Source organism: Fusarium oxysporum, chromosome 1, assembly GCF_000149955.1.
Source record: "Fusarium oxysporum f. sp. lycopersici 4287 chromosome 1, whole genome shotgun sequence".
NCBI lineage: Eukaryota > Fungi > Ascomycota > Sordariomycetes > Hypocreales > Nectriaceae > Fusarium > Fusarium oxysporum.
In genome coordinates, this window is record NC_030986.1 from 6,821,483 (window position 1) to 6,839,422 (window position 17,940).

Sequence of the window (17,940 nt, forward strand, 5' to 3'; positions counted from 1 at the left end):
GCGTTAAATTTACACCTGATTTCGCCTCCAGAACCTTTGATAGCTTCTCTAAATAGGTGTAGCATTGTCGTCTATATAATAGCCGAGGTTTTGGGCAGTAATGTTGAATTTCCGTAGCATACGGGTGATTAACTCAGCCTGCGTAGTACCAGAATGGCTGTATTTGCACTCTGGCAGTCCTAGTAGTGCTTTCTGAAGCTTGAAGTCCTCATAGACCCATTGAACGCATACAGAGGGTACGCCATGGCGTTGTGGCGATGTCCAGAGATTAGAAGATATGTGTATCTTCGACTGCGTTGTTTGAAGTCTTTCGGCAAGCTGTGAGCTGTATAGCGAGTAGTTCGAGTTAATATAGCCCATAGCCTGCTTTCGACCATTGATGAGAAGGTCCCCGATGGCTGGATTACATGCCAGAGCCAGATCTCGCAGTTCGGAGTGCTCAACTGCCTCAATATAGGCTTGCTTATTAAAACAGTTGCGGAGAGCAGCCTGCGAAGGACAAGAGACGATATACGAATCGATAGCGCCAGATAAAACACCGAAGGCAAATGTACTAGTTAATTGAAATGGGAACAAATCATCTCATTGAATCATATGAACTATGTCTGGTCCTTGCCTTCTCACGCTCAACCTCTTCCAGGTCTATAGTCGCAATTTAAAAGTTTTTTTTTTTAGTTTTTTTTTGAAGCGCAATACTTGGCAACATTAGAGAAGTTTAAAGTCACATTGTATTTTCTCCCAAGATCATCTGATGGCCTCGAATAAAAATGATTTTCTTCTCAGATTATCCCTTTGAGTGCCACAGCCTTAGGCGGGGTCACGACAGGGGTATAGAGCCAATCAAGATAAATGAAACTAACGGTACTTTTCCACACATACTAGTTTGTATGATGGTAAAAGTCCCAGCAGTTTTGATTGTTACAAAGAGCTACCTTACAGACTTGGCAAATCTCTTATGAACTTCCGGTACCCTGCACGTACTAACCTTATGACTAAGCTAAGTGGGGCGAGTGACCCTCCTAAGGGCTGTGGCACTCAAAGGGATACGGTTACAAGGACAAGATTTCTACGACAAAGTTTCCATGCTATTCCCGCACTGTAAATCCCTCTCCTTGTGTGCATCAGAATACATGGTAGCCATCCCTTCTAACTCGATGATGCGATTCCTTGCCATATCCAATACTTGTCCTCTGCTCAGAACCTGGCCAATGTTGGCTGTCGTATCCCTGTCAGCAAGGCTACGCGCCTGTGCCACTGGCAGAACTGTGAGAAGCCTCTCAAACTGCGTCTTGAGTCGGGCACGGTAGTGTTTCTCGACAAGGTTATGGCTTTCTCGGGTGTGTTCTGGATTGCTGGGAGCTGTGCCACGACGCTTGCGGTTCTTGGATTTGCGCAATGCTGATCGAAGTTGGAGTTGAACGTCGGGAACATGAAGTGAAATATCCTTGCTGGGGGGCTGTTGATTCGAGGGATTGCTCGCCTCTTCGGGAGGAGTCAACGGCCCACTCATCTCCCTCCTCAGCGGTTCTGTATTGGCATCGGGGCAGATATAGTCAAGATTCGTCTCAAAACTTGGCTGGCAGGCTATAGAGAGATCGGCTTCTAATAAGTCAGAAGGTCCAGATGACCCTAATGTGTTGGTAAACTACTCAGAAGCCAAATACTCATCCATGTCCGATATATGATTCTTGATAGTGGCTGTTGCTATGGCCATGTAAGTAGGGGCTCTATCTGTCAGGCTAAAATCAACTCACCCTGCCCCGATGAGCAATCAGGAGGCATCTGTAAACAACTATCAGTACACTGGCCATTCAAAGTCAGATTAGGCAAACGCGTAATGTCCAGATACCCCTCTATTATTACCAATTGTAACTAGTGGTCTGTAAGAAACTTACTTGAAACTGGGATTTATCATACCCTTGGACAAGGGTGTCAAGTGTACCATCAACTTCCTCAGCAGCCATTTGGGCGTTATGGCCACTGGTTTAAGTCGGCTGGGAACTTTGATGAATCGTTCAAAAGGAATATCAGATGAATTACAATGTTTTGTCGTCACACTTTACGATATCATCCAGGAGCAACTGGCATTGTACAAATGAATGCTACCATTCTATCGTATGGCTTATCCTCGACGAGAATTCCAGGGCCAATAACCGACTACATATAAAGATAGTGGAGAATCGTATGTTCTATCGACTGATGTGAGCAAGTCCAGATCAATCGTATGCCTTGACGGTCGGGCACCTCCAAGGTTCCGGAATTTTGTCCACTTATTGATTAGTTATCAGAGTAAAGATAACCTCACGGAGGAACCAGGCTTGGCGGCCGACTCCGGGCCGGTCACTGGCTTGATGAACCAAGCCTGGTCTGGATGGCGGTCGAGACCGGTCCATCACTTTAGCTGGAGCATGGTGAGTCAGATGGAGTGTCATCAATACAACTTGAATGGGGGAGATTCCATTACTTGCTGCTAGCCTGTTAACTTTGATCGAACGTATTGGTAATAACTTTGGCAAAAACAGCTGAGCAGGCGGTGCATCTTAGCATGATATGACGAACTGGATTGCTGGAATTCGTACTGTATACGGCTTATCGCAAGGGATGCCGTGGTTCTTGGAAAGTGTCGTGAGAATTCGACCACTAAAAGCTCCTTTTCGAAACCGCCCACGTAATAATCATGTGATCGATGAAGAGGAGATGACCGGCAACATGGGACAGGCCGGATGCGCGTCAAGCTTTGCAAATGCACTTCTGGTCATCATCTGACTTGTATTGGCAAGATTCTGAATTCCTGAGCTATCAAGATTGACTATGATTACTCGGGTAGGGCCTTGAGACCGGCCCCCCTTAGCCCAACCCATTCCACACGTGGAGCCTGAGGGTCAGGCACGGGGGGTACGGTGACTAGGAAAAGGGTCGGTTGACTAGGGAAATTAAGCTATCTCATTTTTATATGTGCGCCCCACCAAATTAGATGTACTTCCTTTGCCACGCTACATGATTGTGACCGGACCAACCCCTCCATTTGCAACCCCCACCAAAAATACATATTGCCAAAACACCAAGCAACCATCACGACTATTCGGTATTTTCATCATCCTTTAGGACAACGAACTCGCCCTAACTGACTTCAATACTTCCCCCAACGACTACTTCATCATCTTCTTCGTCAATTTATTCCTCGTCATCTTCAACGATTCCAAAGCCGTCAGCTTCTAACGACATCTTCTTCCGATTAGAGCGGCGTTTTTCCTCATCTGCAACGAGGAATCCCAGTGCCTCCTTCACAGTATTGAAGTTATAGTCAAATAGAAGAAGGAATAGGGGATTCCAGTGAAATCTGAAGACCTTAATGACTTCCTGACTTCCTGATTCTACTGCCTGCTTTGCTCTCTCCTCGGATTGCTTCATTTTATCGTCAAGCTCGCGGTGAAGCCGGTATCTTAAGCCTAGCAACGCGGTTGGCTTCAGAAACTCTTGGTGTTGTGACTTTATATAGAAATCACCCGCCGTGAATATCTTCTTCTTCTGAGAATAGCTCGGCTGGCTGCTATGAAGGTCAGCAACCCGTAATAGCTTTAGACTTATTCTCAATTGCTTCCTGACTGCTGCAATCCATCGTCGTAGATAGATGACTTCGTCTTTTACTTCCTTATTGTGGAGGCGCGATTCCTCTGCTGCCTGACCGGGCAGTCGGTTATGCTGATCCTTTGCGACGCGAAGTCTGGCATCATAGACAGTAATTGGCCCGTAATTTGCTATAATCGTTGTCCCCTGATCCCGGGCAGAGCGTCTAAGGTTCTTCTCCTTAAGCAGGCGCATCTCCTGTGTCGCTGTAATGCCATTTAAAGCGAGAATTGAGTGCCTTTCACACCTTCTCATTAATATGTAACACTGAGGGAGTCAGGGGCGTGCCCGAGACCACTGAGCATTCGATCCTGAGGGCCACATATTCCTCGTACTGACGGTCTTCCGCAAATTCAGCTGTGGCGTGTCCATTTCGATCCAGTCGGCGTTGACATCAATCGAATCTTCTGATCGAAAGGAATCGAATGGTATAGCTCTCGAGATGATTAGACTTCAGAAATCTCATCGGATTCGGAGTTGTTATCGCTGCTGTGAGTAGAAGATGACCCCAGTGATACGTAGCCGGGTAACGACTCCTCAGCTACCTCTAAAGATAGTGATGATAAGGGGTTGGTCATACGGTCGATCACGGCCGCGTGATTATAAGGATAGATGCCGGTCTTCTTCCAAGATGAGATGATAGTGCTTTTCTTAGCAGTCTTGCGGCGGATTTCCTGTAAATGAAACAGGAAGTCAGCTTTATTGAAGTCTGTAGCGCCATCTGCAATCTCACGAGAAAGGACCTCTTGATGCCAGTGCTTATATTAGCTAAATAGCCTAACATCTAGCGGCTGAAGAATATGCGTCAAGTGGGGAGGGAAAGGGAAGAGCTCTACGCCTGCATCTTGGGCTTTTTGGAAAAGCTCCTTGGTGAAATGATTCTCACAGCCATCTAGTAATATTGTTCTTTTTTGTGGATTCTTTTGAGGCCGGGTATGTCGTTCAAAGTGATCGAAAACTTCTAGCGCGGCGATATCGTCGACATAGCCTTTTGGTGTTGTGATAATCGTTGCGCCTTTTTCTAATGCATTATCAACCCACCGAGACGGTAACTGTACCCCCGGCATGATAACAAAGGCGGGAATAATAGCTCCTGTTTCTGATATCGACTCAATGACCGTGACGCTTATTGTCTCATGTGCATCGATCAAGATGGGCCGGTCAACAGCTCGAAAAGTCCGTACGATAATCCCGTTTCTAAGATATCCAATCTGGAAGCCTGTCTCATCGATGTTCCAAAGACCCTCATAATCTATGCCTTTTTTGGTGTTATCATGCCACTTTTTAAACCACTCTTCGACATTTGCTCGGTCTTCCATCGCCTTTCTTTGTGCTTCAAGCATTGAAGTCTTCTATGAAAAACAGAAGAATGACGGCGTAAGAAGCGCCTTGTGTTGAATACTGGTGAAAATGAGACCGGCTAACCGGCTGACCGAACTACCGGTCAGAGAGCTGTCTCAGCACTGTAACAACCTCTTAGATAGGTCATTACTGAACAGATAGAAATAGGGTTCCAACCCAACTATCGGACAGAGAGGGGAACACACACAATAGACCCCTATATCTGACACTATGATTAGATTTGCGATTACTATAGGTCGCCTAAAGCAGAGATAATAATACTACTTACCTACTAACTACCAAAATATATCTACTAATAACAGCTACCCCTTATATAACTAATAATAAATAATGCTTTAGCCGCCGAAGATAGGAAATTAAATACTTAGAGGAATTAGGCTTTAAGTTGATCTACTACTACTAACTAATACGGGGATCCAGAAGGAGAGTAATAAGGAGATAGAGAAGAATAAGGCGGGAAACATAGGGGCTTTGCGAGATTAAGATATTAATTGGCAAAACGTATATATTTTTAGTTTTTAGAGCCCTATGGGCGGTGGCCTACTGGGCGTAATAGATCTATCTGTTTGTCTGACTACTAAGTAGGGTCACTATAATTAAGGTTGGCTCATTGTAAAATCGGCCTATGATGATTGGTTATTTCTCTGTACGCAATGAAACTCAGGATGGGTGGCACAGATCACCACGCCTTGAAACGGGCCCAGTTCCGCGATTTTGTAAACGTGACCTGAACAGGAACGGGGCCTGTTACAGGTTTTCGAAATCCATGTCGAATTCCGTAGGTTTAATTGGTCTAAAAGTCGTAATGGACCCCATTACTAGCTAGAATACTAGAGTAGGGGCTCTGAGAATAGGGAGAATTAGATAAGTATTTTCAATAGATGCAAAATGACGAAGAAACCGATGGCTGGACGCCTGATCCGGATGGCAGTTACTAAACATCAATGGCATACTTTATCAAAATAACATTGCATACGTAGACTAACAACAAAACATAGGCTCCTAGATCACTGGATAATAACCATGAATTCCTTGGCCCTCCGCATTCGCGTATTGGCATTGGGAAAACCCAGCGGGAAAACCAATGTCGAGGGCTGACGATAGTAGCTCATTCACTAATAACTCTGGTATCAACATTATGCATTTCCCGGGGGAATCGGCAACTGGACGAAGAACAGTTCTCCCATGCGCAGCGATGCCCATTAAGGCAATCTGGATTACTGCACATCAACCCAGTCGGGCAGGGAGACAGTCGAGCGATAGCCCGCATGGCCGCCTTTTGTGCCTGGCTGAGTATCTTGTCGTGATCATGCTGGCAATTTCCATGCATCTTTTGATAGGGGCATGTCCCGAGTAGATGGAAATAGTTGCAAAGCTTGCGACTCTTCAGATCATTGAAATCTTGACTCGAATAAGTGAGTTGTGAGTCCACCCGTTGACCCTGGCTGTTTCGCAAGATCCCTACAGACACCAACCCTCTGGGTAATACTGAGACATGGTGTGCTGGAGGGACTAGTGCTGGTGTAGACGGGGCTCTGGAAGCAGCGTTTGCGTAGTTGGCCGAAGGAGAGGTTGGAGGCGTAGTACGAAACGAAACCCTACGCTTAATATTGGGCAATTTCTGGCTTCGGAAGACTGCGTCGAAGAGAACCGTGTGGAACTTATCCTTAAAATCAGCTAGTTCCTGAGCCCAAGGTGGCCCTTCGATCAGGCATATGCGCCTACGGACTACCTCATCTTGGAGGTACTTTCCGAGAAGACGGGCATATGCGCTATCTGCCGAAGCGCCGAAAAAGATCTTCCGACAGTGAACGTCGGCCAGGTGATGTTGGAAAGATGCTGTATACTAGATTAGGGACCAAAACGAACCTATTCAAAATCGAACGGCACAAGCTCACCTTTGACCTTTTCGTCTGCACATTCTTTTCCATTGCCAGCATCCACGTAATCACACAGGGTGTCACCCATATTGAAGCCACTCACAAAGGCTTCTAGGGAATCTGGAGCTGGCAAGATGCTTGTATCTTTGTACGTCTTGGCCAATCCTTTCAGATTGGCATATACACGAACAATCACTTGAAGATGATGAGGCATACTAGGGTCGCAGGACTTGAGTTCCCCTTCGACAGCCTGTTTCAAAATGCTGGCCGTTCTCTTACCCCCCTCCAGACCGTCTCGAACGAGGTCATCTCAACTATATCCATTAAGCCATAAAATCCTGAAATATTCAAGTTAGACCTACTGGCATACAGTCACCATCAATAATAACCAAAACAAACACGTGGCGATCCTGTTACAGCACAGTTAGCCTACAAATTCGAAACACTTATAGAAGACGATACGGTCGACCTTTTCCAGCTGTAACTCACGAAGTTGTTCCTCAAGCTCTTCAACACGCTCACGAGTCAATTTAATTGCATCTTTCTTATCGCGAAGTTCTGCGTTGGCATCCAACAGAAGGTCAGATTGCGAATCAACGTGGTTGAACAAACTCTAGAGTACAGAAGTGAGCAGAGCAAGCAGGGCGAGGCTTTCCTAAAACATACCGTAATTAGTGAGTGCTTCTGGTCATCCTGGGCCTTGCACACACTCCAATCGTGCCTTAGCCCCTCAAGCTGCGCTTTAATATCCGACATTATCGCCTTTCCACCTTCAAAATCCTAGTTATGCACCAAACAAAGAGCGAGATGAAGATGAGTCGATGCCGTACCCTAGAATGGGAGCAAGCTGGTTAAATCGCTGGTGAGGCTCATAACCCCTCCCTCTTGGTACTTTGAGGGTAAGCCAGACGACTTACCTAAAGGAAGGGTTACACGGCATACGGTTGCCGAATGGTCGAGGGACACGTTGTGATCAATGGGCCACCGCTGGGCTTGGCAAATCGAATATTAGAAGGCTTCTGCCTTGATCTAACGCGTATTTAGGTAGAAGCAGCTACATAGTGGAATCGGATCGTATCATTTGATCACAAATGTCATGCAATATAAGTGGAGGCTACCTGTGGCCATGTGGGCCCCCAGAAGGCATTCGTGCTATTACCAACCCAATATCAATCTGCCTCTCCAGATGACATGCTCAGGAACTGAGCGTGACCGGGGCCAGTATTGACGAATGACAGTGTGACAGACGACATGCAGAAGGGCACACTTTCCTTTCGGACCACTTGTGGGTGAGCATATGACCACGAAAACTCAGGCCGGAGAGCTACAAGCTAGGGATGGGTGGTCAGACGTAGGCTTGCCTACCGTAAAGGAAAATTCAATATCTGTGCGCAGAGTTGCCACGGTTAGCTGCATTGCAATATGTCCCTCTGTCATTCGCCAATGCTGATGCCGTGTCACACTCGGTTTCTGTGGAGCGCTGCCCTCAAATCAAACAAATCAAATCCGGGGTCATATTTGAGATATTTGATAGCCCGCGATGCTGGATTTGTTGTTCGAAATATTTATTTAAATATTTCAAGTATTTCAAATCTGACCATTTGTGCTCTTAGCTCATCTCTCCTAGCCACTATTAGGCCCAGCTTCACCGCACCCCTGGCCCAGTCATCGAGGCATTGTAGCTGTCAGCGTCGTCAACTTGAACCGAGTTGCCAATTTCGTCACTAAGCGGAGAAGTGCAAAGGCGACGGGTGGGGGGAGAAGTAAACAGGCTGCCAACGACGGTGAAGAGGGGAAATATTAGGAAGCTACTTTCTCTTTGGCGGATCTGGGAATGATGATGGGGGTAGCTCACTAATGGCTAGTGTCAACGAAGGCTCTGATTGGTCAGATCCACTCTCCAGGCATTCACAAGGTACCGGGTAGGCTGCAAAGAGGCACTCATCTTCAAGGTCATCTTTTTGCCCGTTACAGGTCGCTTCAAATAGAAAAATATTAATTTCTTCAATTGAATCAACTTATGGAAGTTTTCGCTACAGTATGGTGTTCTTTTTAGCTCGCACACTCCGCGATCAAGTGGCAAGGGACCGGAGGTGGCGACGCTACGGCACTGCGACTCGTGGCAGCTGATCTGGAATATATTTGTACTAGACGGGCAGGTCATGATCGTCACATACCGGGACAAGATGAAGGCGATCCGAAACAACACCCGGAAGGTGGCGCGGTTCGTCCCCGATCCGATCAGGCGGATGATCATAGCATACATATCGTGGTTGATCCCGACAGAGCGGGTGCTGCGGCGGGAGTGCAAGCTCGCCGAGCCGCACGGAGATCAGCTGGAGTATATGTGGCGGGATGGCAGCTCGCGGGTACGGAATACCGAACGGCTCAGCAGGAAGCTCGCGCGCGTGATGTAGGCCGGCACAGGGGTGAGGATCGGGGTGGGACGGTACTGGGCGATCGCTGTGGAGATGGGCCGGAAGACCCGAGGGCTTGTGATGAAGCAGCTGGATAAGTTGGAATATCGTATGGGATCTACAGTCGACGCACGATACACGCATCATGAGGCAGCACTACGCCGTGCACATTGGCTTCCCGAGTAAGCTTCAACCGGAGATGGTTGCGACTTTCAAGGAGATCAGCAAGCTGTGGCATCAGCTTTTAAAGGGAAGCAGTGTAGAAGAGAAAAAGGCGCCGAAGCGTAAGCGGGATGGTTAAGTAACGGAGAAGCAAAGCATCGACAGCTCGGCCCAGAAGATGATAAGCGGCAAGCGGAGAAGGACTGATAAGGAAGAAGCGGCTCGGAAGATGGAAGATGAGATGGCTGACGGACTGCGAACGCTACTTGGGCCGGAGGCGACTTGGCGTGTTTCGTGACCACGTCGTAGTAATTTAGGAAGGGCTCTACTGACGCCAGTATGTATGCAATAAAAATTTTCTCCTCGTCAATTGACTCTTGATCTTGTCAGTAGTCCACTTTTACCATGGAGGATTGACTACCCTAACTAGCTTTAAGTATGTGGCCTCCAAAGCTCCGTAACCACCAGGCTGATGGCCATGACATCGAACAGAATGAAACAACTCCATGGTTACAGCATACAGGATGGTCTCGCATGCTTCTCAGTGGGCATTTCTTCTCTCGTCGTTGATTTCGTTGAAGCGCGCATCGATGACTGGACCTCCAACGCATCAGGAGTTGAAACAAGCCGACCAAGCTTTAGCTACCCTGCAGTTTATCACAGCAGTGATAGTGCAAGGTTCAAGGTGGCTATTTGTTCTCTCGACGAGGCAAGGTCAAAAGACTGTGCTTTGGAAGGAATGGCAGTTTGGAAGTACAGCTACGGTGATGGAAACTTATCAAGTAGTTGCTGGGCTACGATAACTTACAGCATGGACCGACAAGGTTTATTTGCCATGGTTTCAGAAGGAGATTCTAGCATATTATGAACGTAGTATAAAATAAGATTCTAAACATTCTTCTTATTATTCTTTGCTTAAAATCTCTAAAGGCATAATAATTATCACGTCTTATATCTAAAACCTGGCAATATCGTTTAATAAGAAATGCCTAGAATTCTCTATATCTTGTCGTACCGCATGCTCTACACCGACCCTTCGCTCTCGTCGGCTCTCTTAGACCAACACTTCACAATGATTTTTCCATTATTTGCACATCGTCATCCACCTACTCTTCTATTCCTAATTGTCGCGTACCCCTGTCCACTTCTCAACTGCTTGTCTATCTGCGGTTTATTTCCATATAATCCATACCTTAGCGACTGATTTGTCCCATTTCGATCGATGATCTGCGCGCACGTCACTCACGCACCTCGTAGCGGCAATTCAGCTTTATCGTCCGATCCCGCACTATGATCACCGACTTTGCCAGCATCTCGCCGCGGAACCAATCCTCCAGTACGACGGGCAGCGTTGCCGTCAGCAGTACCATCGGACGGCCAAACCGATGCAAGCCTATTAGCTCACTAAGCTTAGCCCGATAGCCAAAGTCCGTGATGGCTGTGTGACACTCGTCGATAAATATCCGCTGTAACAGTCCTACACACAGCAGCCCATCCACGTACCCCGAAAACTGGGCGCTAGAAACGACATCTGCGCTGACAAACACCAGCCGTGCTGCTCGCGGCACGCCCTCTCGTCCGGAGTTCATCGATGACCTGAATCGGATGCAGTCGACCCCCATAGCCGTTGCTCGCGTGACCAAGTCATCCATGAGCGCGACGAACGGCACCACCACGGTGCTTATGCCCGTCTCCCGCATCACTGCCGGCAGCACATTGATTGCCGTCTGATCTGTCTTGAGCGACATGATCGACCGCATGTTCTCGGCTTGCTTGTCGGATCGCGTGGTTAAGATATTAATTTACGCGTAGGCGCTCAGGAGGTATTTCGCTTTGCGCCACCAAAGTAAAGCTATCTGCGAAGGTTGCGACGAAGGAACGAACCAGCCAATGAGAAGGTTCATCACGCACTTTTAATCAAAAAAACCGGCGGGGGATTGAAAACACTGTCCCTCTTTCAGTGAAAGAGGAACTAGCAGGGGTATAAGCCAATGAGAGATGTAGAATTTCCTCTTTCAGTGAAATTGGGACGGACCATAAGGATGTAGGTTGGCACGGATGAAAATTAGACAATGCGACGGGATCTAGTTCAGCCTGCGCACAGTAGGGACAGTATCTGATAAGCCATACCTAAACCATATGGAACTCCATCGCTCTTTTGGGTCTTGTAATTGGAATGAGTACAATTTAAATCCCTTAAGTAGGAACAATTGGAAGGGAAGTAAGGTCAGCAGTATCGCCACCACCAACCCCACTGCTTACGACATGGATTCTGACCGTTTCCCTGCTGCCCCTCGCCACTCTGAATTGCTCCGTCTCTTTGTCCTCCAAGTCGCCCGTGTCCTCGTTGCGTCCCTCATAGAACTTAACGTAGACTGTCCCGGCGATGTCACCGGGAAACTTCCAGTCCATCTTCACGTACACTTCGACACGGATCTCGCCCCCGTGACCCTCCTTGTGGACTTGCTCGGCGTGCGTACCGAACGGGCCGACGAAGATCCCGTCATAGTACATACCATATTTACGGCTGTTGCTTGATATTAGCTGATCGTCACGGATGTACAGTGATCCGCTCAGAACGACCTCGCGGTAGAATTCAGGTGGGTCCTGCAGCGTGATCGCCACTGACGTCGTGCTGTTGGCCGTCACGCTGATGGAGAGCGCGCCCTCGGCGTAGACGCGTTCGATCAGCTTGCCTGCCTTTACCTTGAACGTGCCCGCCGGGACGTCACCGATCGTGAAGGAGCCGTCGAGCGCTGTCACCGCTGTCGAGGCGCCGATGCTCACAGTTGCCCCGTCCCACGGCGCGGCCGTGGTAGCTTACGGTGCCAGTTACAGTGCCGGTGGTCTTGATGAGCTTCCATCGGCTGATATGCCGGTACTCGTAGGTCTCTGGCCGATATACTAGCTTCTCGGTGTAGCCGTAAAGGCCTTTCTGCACGCCATTGACGATCGGGCCCGGCGCATCCCAGAAGAGAAGGTGATCGGGTGATACGGCGTGGCCGAGTCCCATGTTCTTCCAATTATCCGAGTCCTTAGAGTGACCCCTTCCGTCACCATTGTCGCCCGTCCAGTCCGAGTTGAAGGTGTTCACCATCTGGTTTCCGAGATCGTCGGGGGCATCGCCTACCCACGATGCTGGCAGCCACGGGAATTTCTTGTGAATCTTATCGGCGGCCAAGTTCCACATATAGCCATATAGCCACTCAGCTGCCGTGAGTCGCTCCTCGGCGGAGTACATGTAGAGACCGTCGAGCGTCTGGCTGTCTATCCGTGCCCCCGCGGCGACGTCCTGGGGTTCCAGCTCGTAGGGCAACGTGATCATGCCCGCCCCTTCAAGCTGGATGCGTGGATTCACGACCGACTTGGCCGCGGCCCAGAGTAGACTGGAGCAGACGGTCGGGGTGGTATTTGAAGCCCACCAGGTTGACCCGCGATCTGGCGCATTGTAGGACGTGCTCCTTGTGGAAATTCCTGCATTTGTGTACGCATAAAACCGGTAGTGTCCTTTGATGGCCGCGGCAGCGTCTGCCACCCGATGCAGCGTGGTCCGCACGCTCGGTATCAGGGCCTCCTTGAATGGATCAGGCTTGAGAATCAGGGCTGGTATCAGCTTCATACCTTGATCCTGGCGTGTGCGGTAGTCGAAGGCGCTGATACGGTATGGCTTTCCCGTATCCGGATCTACGAGGTCCTCGCCATTGAAGGCGCCCTGAACGCTCTGGGTGATTGTTCCCGGCCAGGCGTACTTGAGAACATCGGGATCAATGCCATCTGTTCCCCTCTCTCCGAGGACGGACCCGACCAGGTGGCCATGCATTCTGTCTTCGGACGCGGTGGAGTGCCGAATCTCGTAGTGGTTCTTGGTCATGATGCCGCTGTGTGCGTAAGCCTGAGGAGGGTCGACTTGGCGGAGCAGGCCGCCGATGACTCCGTTGCCAGCAGGAGATAAGATAGCATCACCTTTGAAGGCGTTGGCAATGCGTGCCGGTATGGTCACCCATGCCCATTCATCAGTGAGTTGACAGGTCACGCCGACCTCTGGCGGATCCTCGTCTGGGAGACACGGCTTGCCAAGCAAGACCTCTCCACTAAACGCGCGGATGTCGGGCATTTCTTCCTTGCCAGCGGTGATGTTCTCACGTAGTATCTTGACATTTGGTCGGGTAGAGACACCCTCAACAATGCGAATATGGCGTATCACCTCGTCTCTGGTAAAGAAGGCCTTGTCATGATGCAGTGATTGATTGCGCATGCTGTGGAGAGCCCTGACAGCATTGGGGTCAGTGATAATCCGCGTTCCGCTGCCTTGAGTACTCTCCCTGTACTCAAAATAGCAGCTAGTGCGAACTCGCTTGCCCGCGTCCGTCTGCCCCGCAAGATGGACTGCGTATCCAAAGGAGCCGCGAGGCAATGGAAATGGAATGCCGCAATCAATGTCCGCTGCCTTGTTTGCAGGGACTCGCACAGAGATTGCTTCCTCGGGAGCAAACATCTGTGCAAACTCTGAATCTTCCGTCAGGTACTGGAAGGCTTTTTTGGTCAAATGCAGCGGCTCTGGCTCCACATTCTTGATGCGGCAGCTTCCCGCCAGCTTCTTATCTTGGCGAACAGCTCGGAAGTTGTAATCTAGTTTCGGTTTGACAAAACCCCGTGCCTTCTCGAGGAAGTACGTGTTCCATACGACAACACTCCTAGTTGCGCTAACTGGGCTTTGGCCGGGATATGCGGCTGTAACGCGGACTTCAAAGGTTCCGTACGGCTCGTTGATGTCGAGGTAATCCTCGAAAAGCTGCTTGACCGATGGTCCAGTTGTAGTGCGTGACCCGGCTCTGCCAAAGTCCCAGGTATAGACAGTTCCAGGAACGTGAATATCCGCGAAGTTGAGAATCTCAAAGTACCCAGCTCCGGCCTCGGGACTGCTCATCGCCATGTATGGAAATTTGGCTTTCAGAGGCAGGTCCTGGGGATTCTCTACGAGAATATCCACTGACCGGGTCTCGATGAAGTCTTCGCGACGGTAGACTGCCACCGTCACTTTGTGAATCCCCGGGAAGTCATAAAACTGAAACCACTGCGATGAACCGGGGACTCCGTTTATGAAGACACGGAAGCCTTCAGGCTCAGTTAAGCGCACGAAAACTCTGAAGCTCTCTCCGAACTGGACATTGCTCTTCGAGATCCGGATAGAGCGGATCAGCTGGACCTTATTCCATAGAGAGGGTGTCGCCAGAGGGGTCCATCCCTCTGACGAGATGTGAGCTTCCTGGCATTGATAGTTCTCCCGCTCGAACGTGACTTTGCTGCCGATTTTGTACTGCGTCTGGACCTCCCACGCTGTGACACCGCATGGAGTTGGAGTCGCCCAGAGCGCAGGGACATGAGGTGGCTCCCATCCGGGATGAGAGCGATGGCGTTGGAGGCAGCCATACAGCCGACCGCCATAGCGGACTAGAGAAGCCGTGGCGTAGTCAGTGTCGGATTTCCAGTCAGCAGCCGGCATGTTGATTGGGGTGCAAGCTGGTTCATCCCTCGACTGGATCAGAACGCCTGGTGCGGTTGGTACATCCTCATCATCAGTGGCCTTGATAATGTCGGCCATGCTGGCAGGAAGTCGGTCATTGACAGCGGAGGTTATGTCGCCGCCGTCCTCGACAGCGACATCGTCAGGCTCGCCAGACGGTGCTACTTGGGGAGCGGCCTGGGCGAAGGTAAAGAGCGTCACAGCGAAGAGAAGCAAGAGAATACTGCAGAGAGATAGGCGTTCTTGCGTGCGTCCCTGCATGCTAGCGAGTGTTATCAAAGAAAGATGCTCTAAATAGGAAGATTCTGGTGCTCGAGTGCTTGTTGTCTGCATGATGAACAGGCGGGATCTCTCGGCTGCATCTCTCGCTTTTTATCCTTCTTGCCGTACGTACCTCGATGCCATTGTGGAGGGAAAGTCTTTACCACCCTACTCAGTCGGGGATGTCAGCTCTTGAGGTCCTAACTTTAGAGACAAACATGTTTTATCTTGCACAGTGACTGCGCATCCTCTAGCAGGCGTTCAGAGACGTGGAATCTACAATAATGGTGGGGTATTAGGGCGCTAATAATTGCGAGAGCTGATTTAAAAGGAAGGAGGCTATTAATAGTATAGACCATTAGGCTCAAGGCTTTAGTTTTAGAGGATACATTTCGGTCCTTAAATAAGGAATGCGCCGGCCGGACTAGATACGAGCTGTCAAGAGTCTCACGCCGATACCTTCTGTTATACAGATACCTTCTATCCGAGCTTGCTAGAAACCATCCAAAGAACTAAATATATAGCAGTCTCAGCTCTGGCAGCTGCTGCTAAGTACACCCGACCCTAACTATAAAGGCTAACTTTTCGTCCCTCCCCACCAAAAGGCAGCCACTAGTAGCTAGTATTCTAGCGCTAATTTATGCTACTTAAACTCAAAATTAGCTGTGCCCCAATTTGCGGGCGCAGCTATTATTTAGAGGATAGGCTCGTGGATCTTGCCTAGTGCTCCATACCAAAATAAATTCTACGTAGAATTTATTTGTTTTATGTCAAACAACCCAGGGTAGAATTGATTTTTACAGGAGAGTAGAATTTAATTTCTAGACCCACCTAACAGGGAGTAGGCTTGAATTTTGCAAGGGGTATACTTTATTTAGATTAAGGTTAATTAAATTAATGATAAGACGTGTCGTTAGTGAAAGGGCGCAAGTACATGTAATTTATAGTATGTATTTACTAGTAATACTCTTCTTAAATGGTTTATAGAGATCCTCTCCCCTTAACCAACACTGAGATATAGGGAGTATATACCTAATTGCAGTGTGCTCGTGGATCTGACCTAATGGGAGCCGTAAGCCGTGCGGGGCAGGATGCTAACGGTCTGGAAAATACGGCAAAGGCTGCGGCGAAGCAGTATCACGATGCCATCCGACAACGCAAGAACAATCATTAGAAGGAGTTTCTAGTAGATAACGATAATATCTGGAAAGCAGCCAAGTATATAAAGTCTAGGGATAAAGGCAACTTTTAGGAGGGTACCCTAACTCGGTAGGGCAGATGGAACAAAAATGACAAATTATTAAGAGCAAGCTGAAGAGCTTCTTACTAAGTTCTTCCTGCCACTACCAGATAATATTAAAGACAAAGGGCTATAGTATTAAAGAGCCACTATAATAATACCTAACCTGACTTTAGAAGAAGTAGAATATTAACTATAGGCAATAAAATCATAAAAGGCACTAGGAGAATATAGGCTATTAGCAATTATCTAGAAGTAAGTTTAGCCCTTAGTAAAATATAATATCCTTACTATCTTTTAGGTATTACTAAAGGAAGATATGATACTAGATTAATAGAGATATACTTAAATTATCCTACTTAAGAAGCCAGGTAAAGATAATTATATAATTATAAAAGCATAGAGGCTAATCTTACTTCTTATTATATTAGGTAAGGTATTAGAATTAGTTATTACTAAGAGAATCTCCTATATAATAGAGACTTATAGACTTCTTCTAACTAACTACTTTAGTATATATAAGCAGTAATTAGTAGAGTAAGCCCTTATATTTCTATAAGAGTATATGTTCTTAGCTTAGTATTTATATTATATTATAAGCCTTATTAGTTTTAATATAAAAGGTATATATAATGGCATATAACGTACATGATAAGCGAGTGGACCAGACAAGTGAGTGGACCAAAAAGTTTTTCTTTAGTATTTACACCTTAAGATCTAGTATCCTTAATAAGCTATTAAAAATCAAAATTAACTTAATAAAAGCTAATACTTATATAATATATCAAATCTATAATATACCTTATATAATTAAGCATTTTAAAAATATATAAAATTTACTTATGAAATAATTAAGAAATATCTTATTCGCACCGTCTTTTTTAAGTCTTTTAAGTTTTATAAGCTAGATAAATTTTTAAAAAATTCTAGAAAAATACTTATATAGACGATTTTAAGTTAAGCATTCAACAGCTATTCGTACTTATATTTTAGACTTAAATAGCATATTTTAAGAATTTTAAAGTTCAGCATTTAAGGTATACAGTATAGTTGGTCCACTCACTTGTCTGGTCCACTCGCTTATCATGTACGTTATAGCATTTTAATACTTTAATAAATTAATTAAAAATTAAATAAAATTATTTCTTGTGATAGTGTAGCTTATTATATAATAAGGTATTTTTAAAAGATTTTTAATTACTTTATTTTATATAGAAAATCTTAAAATACAGTGTATTTCACAGTGTATATAGACTTTAAAGTTTATAGCTATATAGAGTTTTTTTTCAAAACTCTAAGAAAATTAACATAACGTACACGATAAGCATGCCGATCAGACAAGCATGCCGATCAAAAATCTCAACTCTCCTAAGATAAATCGCAATAAAAACACAACAGACCATCTGATCAATTGAAATTAACTACTATACTCATCTCCAGAGGCCTCAATACCCTCCTGACAGGTTC

General features: G+C 47.2%; 6 protein-coding genes across 6 annotated transcripts; 1 reads left to right on the top strand and 5 right to left on the bottom strand.

The window, feature by feature from the left end:
• Nucleotides 1-910: 910 nt before the first annotated feature.
• On the bottom strand, nt 911-2,600 carry FOXG_15169 (uncharacterized protein). The gene is made up of 5 exons (XM_018395238.1): nt 2,465-2,600; nt 1,896-2,401; nt 1,755-1,782; nt 1,650-1,704; nt 911-1,599 (listed from the first exon to the last, which is right to left on the bottom strand). Exons 2-5 carry the CDS (start codon nt 1,943-1,945, stop codon nt 1,067-1,069), a joined length of 666 nt encoding a protein of 221 aa, XP_018255752.1. The 5' UTR covers nt 1,946-2,401; nt 2,465-2,600; the 3' UTR covers nt 911-1,066.
• A 3,618-nt stretch (nt 2,601-6,218) lies between these two features.
• On the bottom strand, nt 6,219-7,096 carry FOXG_22015 (uncharacterized protein). The gene is made up of 2 exons (XM_018402396.1): nt 6,888-7,096; nt 6,219-6,828 (listed from the first exon to the last, which is right to left on the bottom strand). Exons 1-2 carry the CDS (start codon nt 6,927-6,929, stop codon nt 6,718-6,720), a joined length of 153 nt encoding a protein of 50 aa, XP_018255753.1. The 5' UTR covers nt 6,930-7,096; the 3' UTR covers nt 6,219-6,717.
• Nucleotides 7,097-7,293: 197 nt separating this feature from the next.
• FOXG_22016 (uncharacterized protein) lies at nt 7,294-7,625 on the bottom strand (the record flags this gene model as incomplete). Its single annotated transcript, XM_018402397.1, has 2 exons — nt 7,294-7,482; nt 7,536-7,625. The coding sequence occupies 2 exons, from the start codon at nt 7,623-7,625 to the stop codon at nt 7,294-7,296; spliced, it is 279 nt and encodes a 92-aa protein (XP_018255754.1).
• A 1,806-nt stretch (nt 7,626-9,431) lies between these two features.
• On the top strand, nt 9,432-9,587 carry FOXG_15170 (uncharacterized protein; the record flags this gene model as incomplete). Its single annotated transcript, XM_018395239.1, has 1 exon — nt 9,432-9,587. The coding sequence occupies one exon, from the start codon at nt 9,432-9,434 to the stop codon at nt 9,585-9,587; it is 156 nt and encodes a 51-aa protein (XP_018255755.1).
• A 1,099-nt stretch (nt 9,588-10,686) lies between these two features.
• FOXG_15171 (uncharacterized protein) lies at nt 10,687-11,196 on the bottom strand (the record flags this gene model as incomplete). Its single annotated transcript, XM_018395240.1, has 1 exon — nt 10,687-11,196. The coding sequence occupies one exon, from the start codon at nt 11,194-11,196 to the stop codon at nt 10,687-10,689; it is 510 nt and encodes a 169-aa protein (XP_018255756.1).
• Nucleotides 11,197-11,644: 448 nt separating this feature from the next.
• FOXG_15172 (uncharacterized protein) lies at nt 11,645-15,233 on the bottom strand (the record flags this gene model as incomplete). The annotated part of the gene is made up of 2 exons (XM_018395241.1): nt 11,645-12,204; nt 12,236-15,233. The coding sequence occupies 2 exons, from the start codon at nt 15,231-15,233 to the stop codon at nt 11,645-11,647; spliced, it is 3,558 nt and encodes a 1,185-aa protein (XP_018255757.1).
• Nucleotides 15,234-17,940: the final 2,707 nt, after the last annotated feature.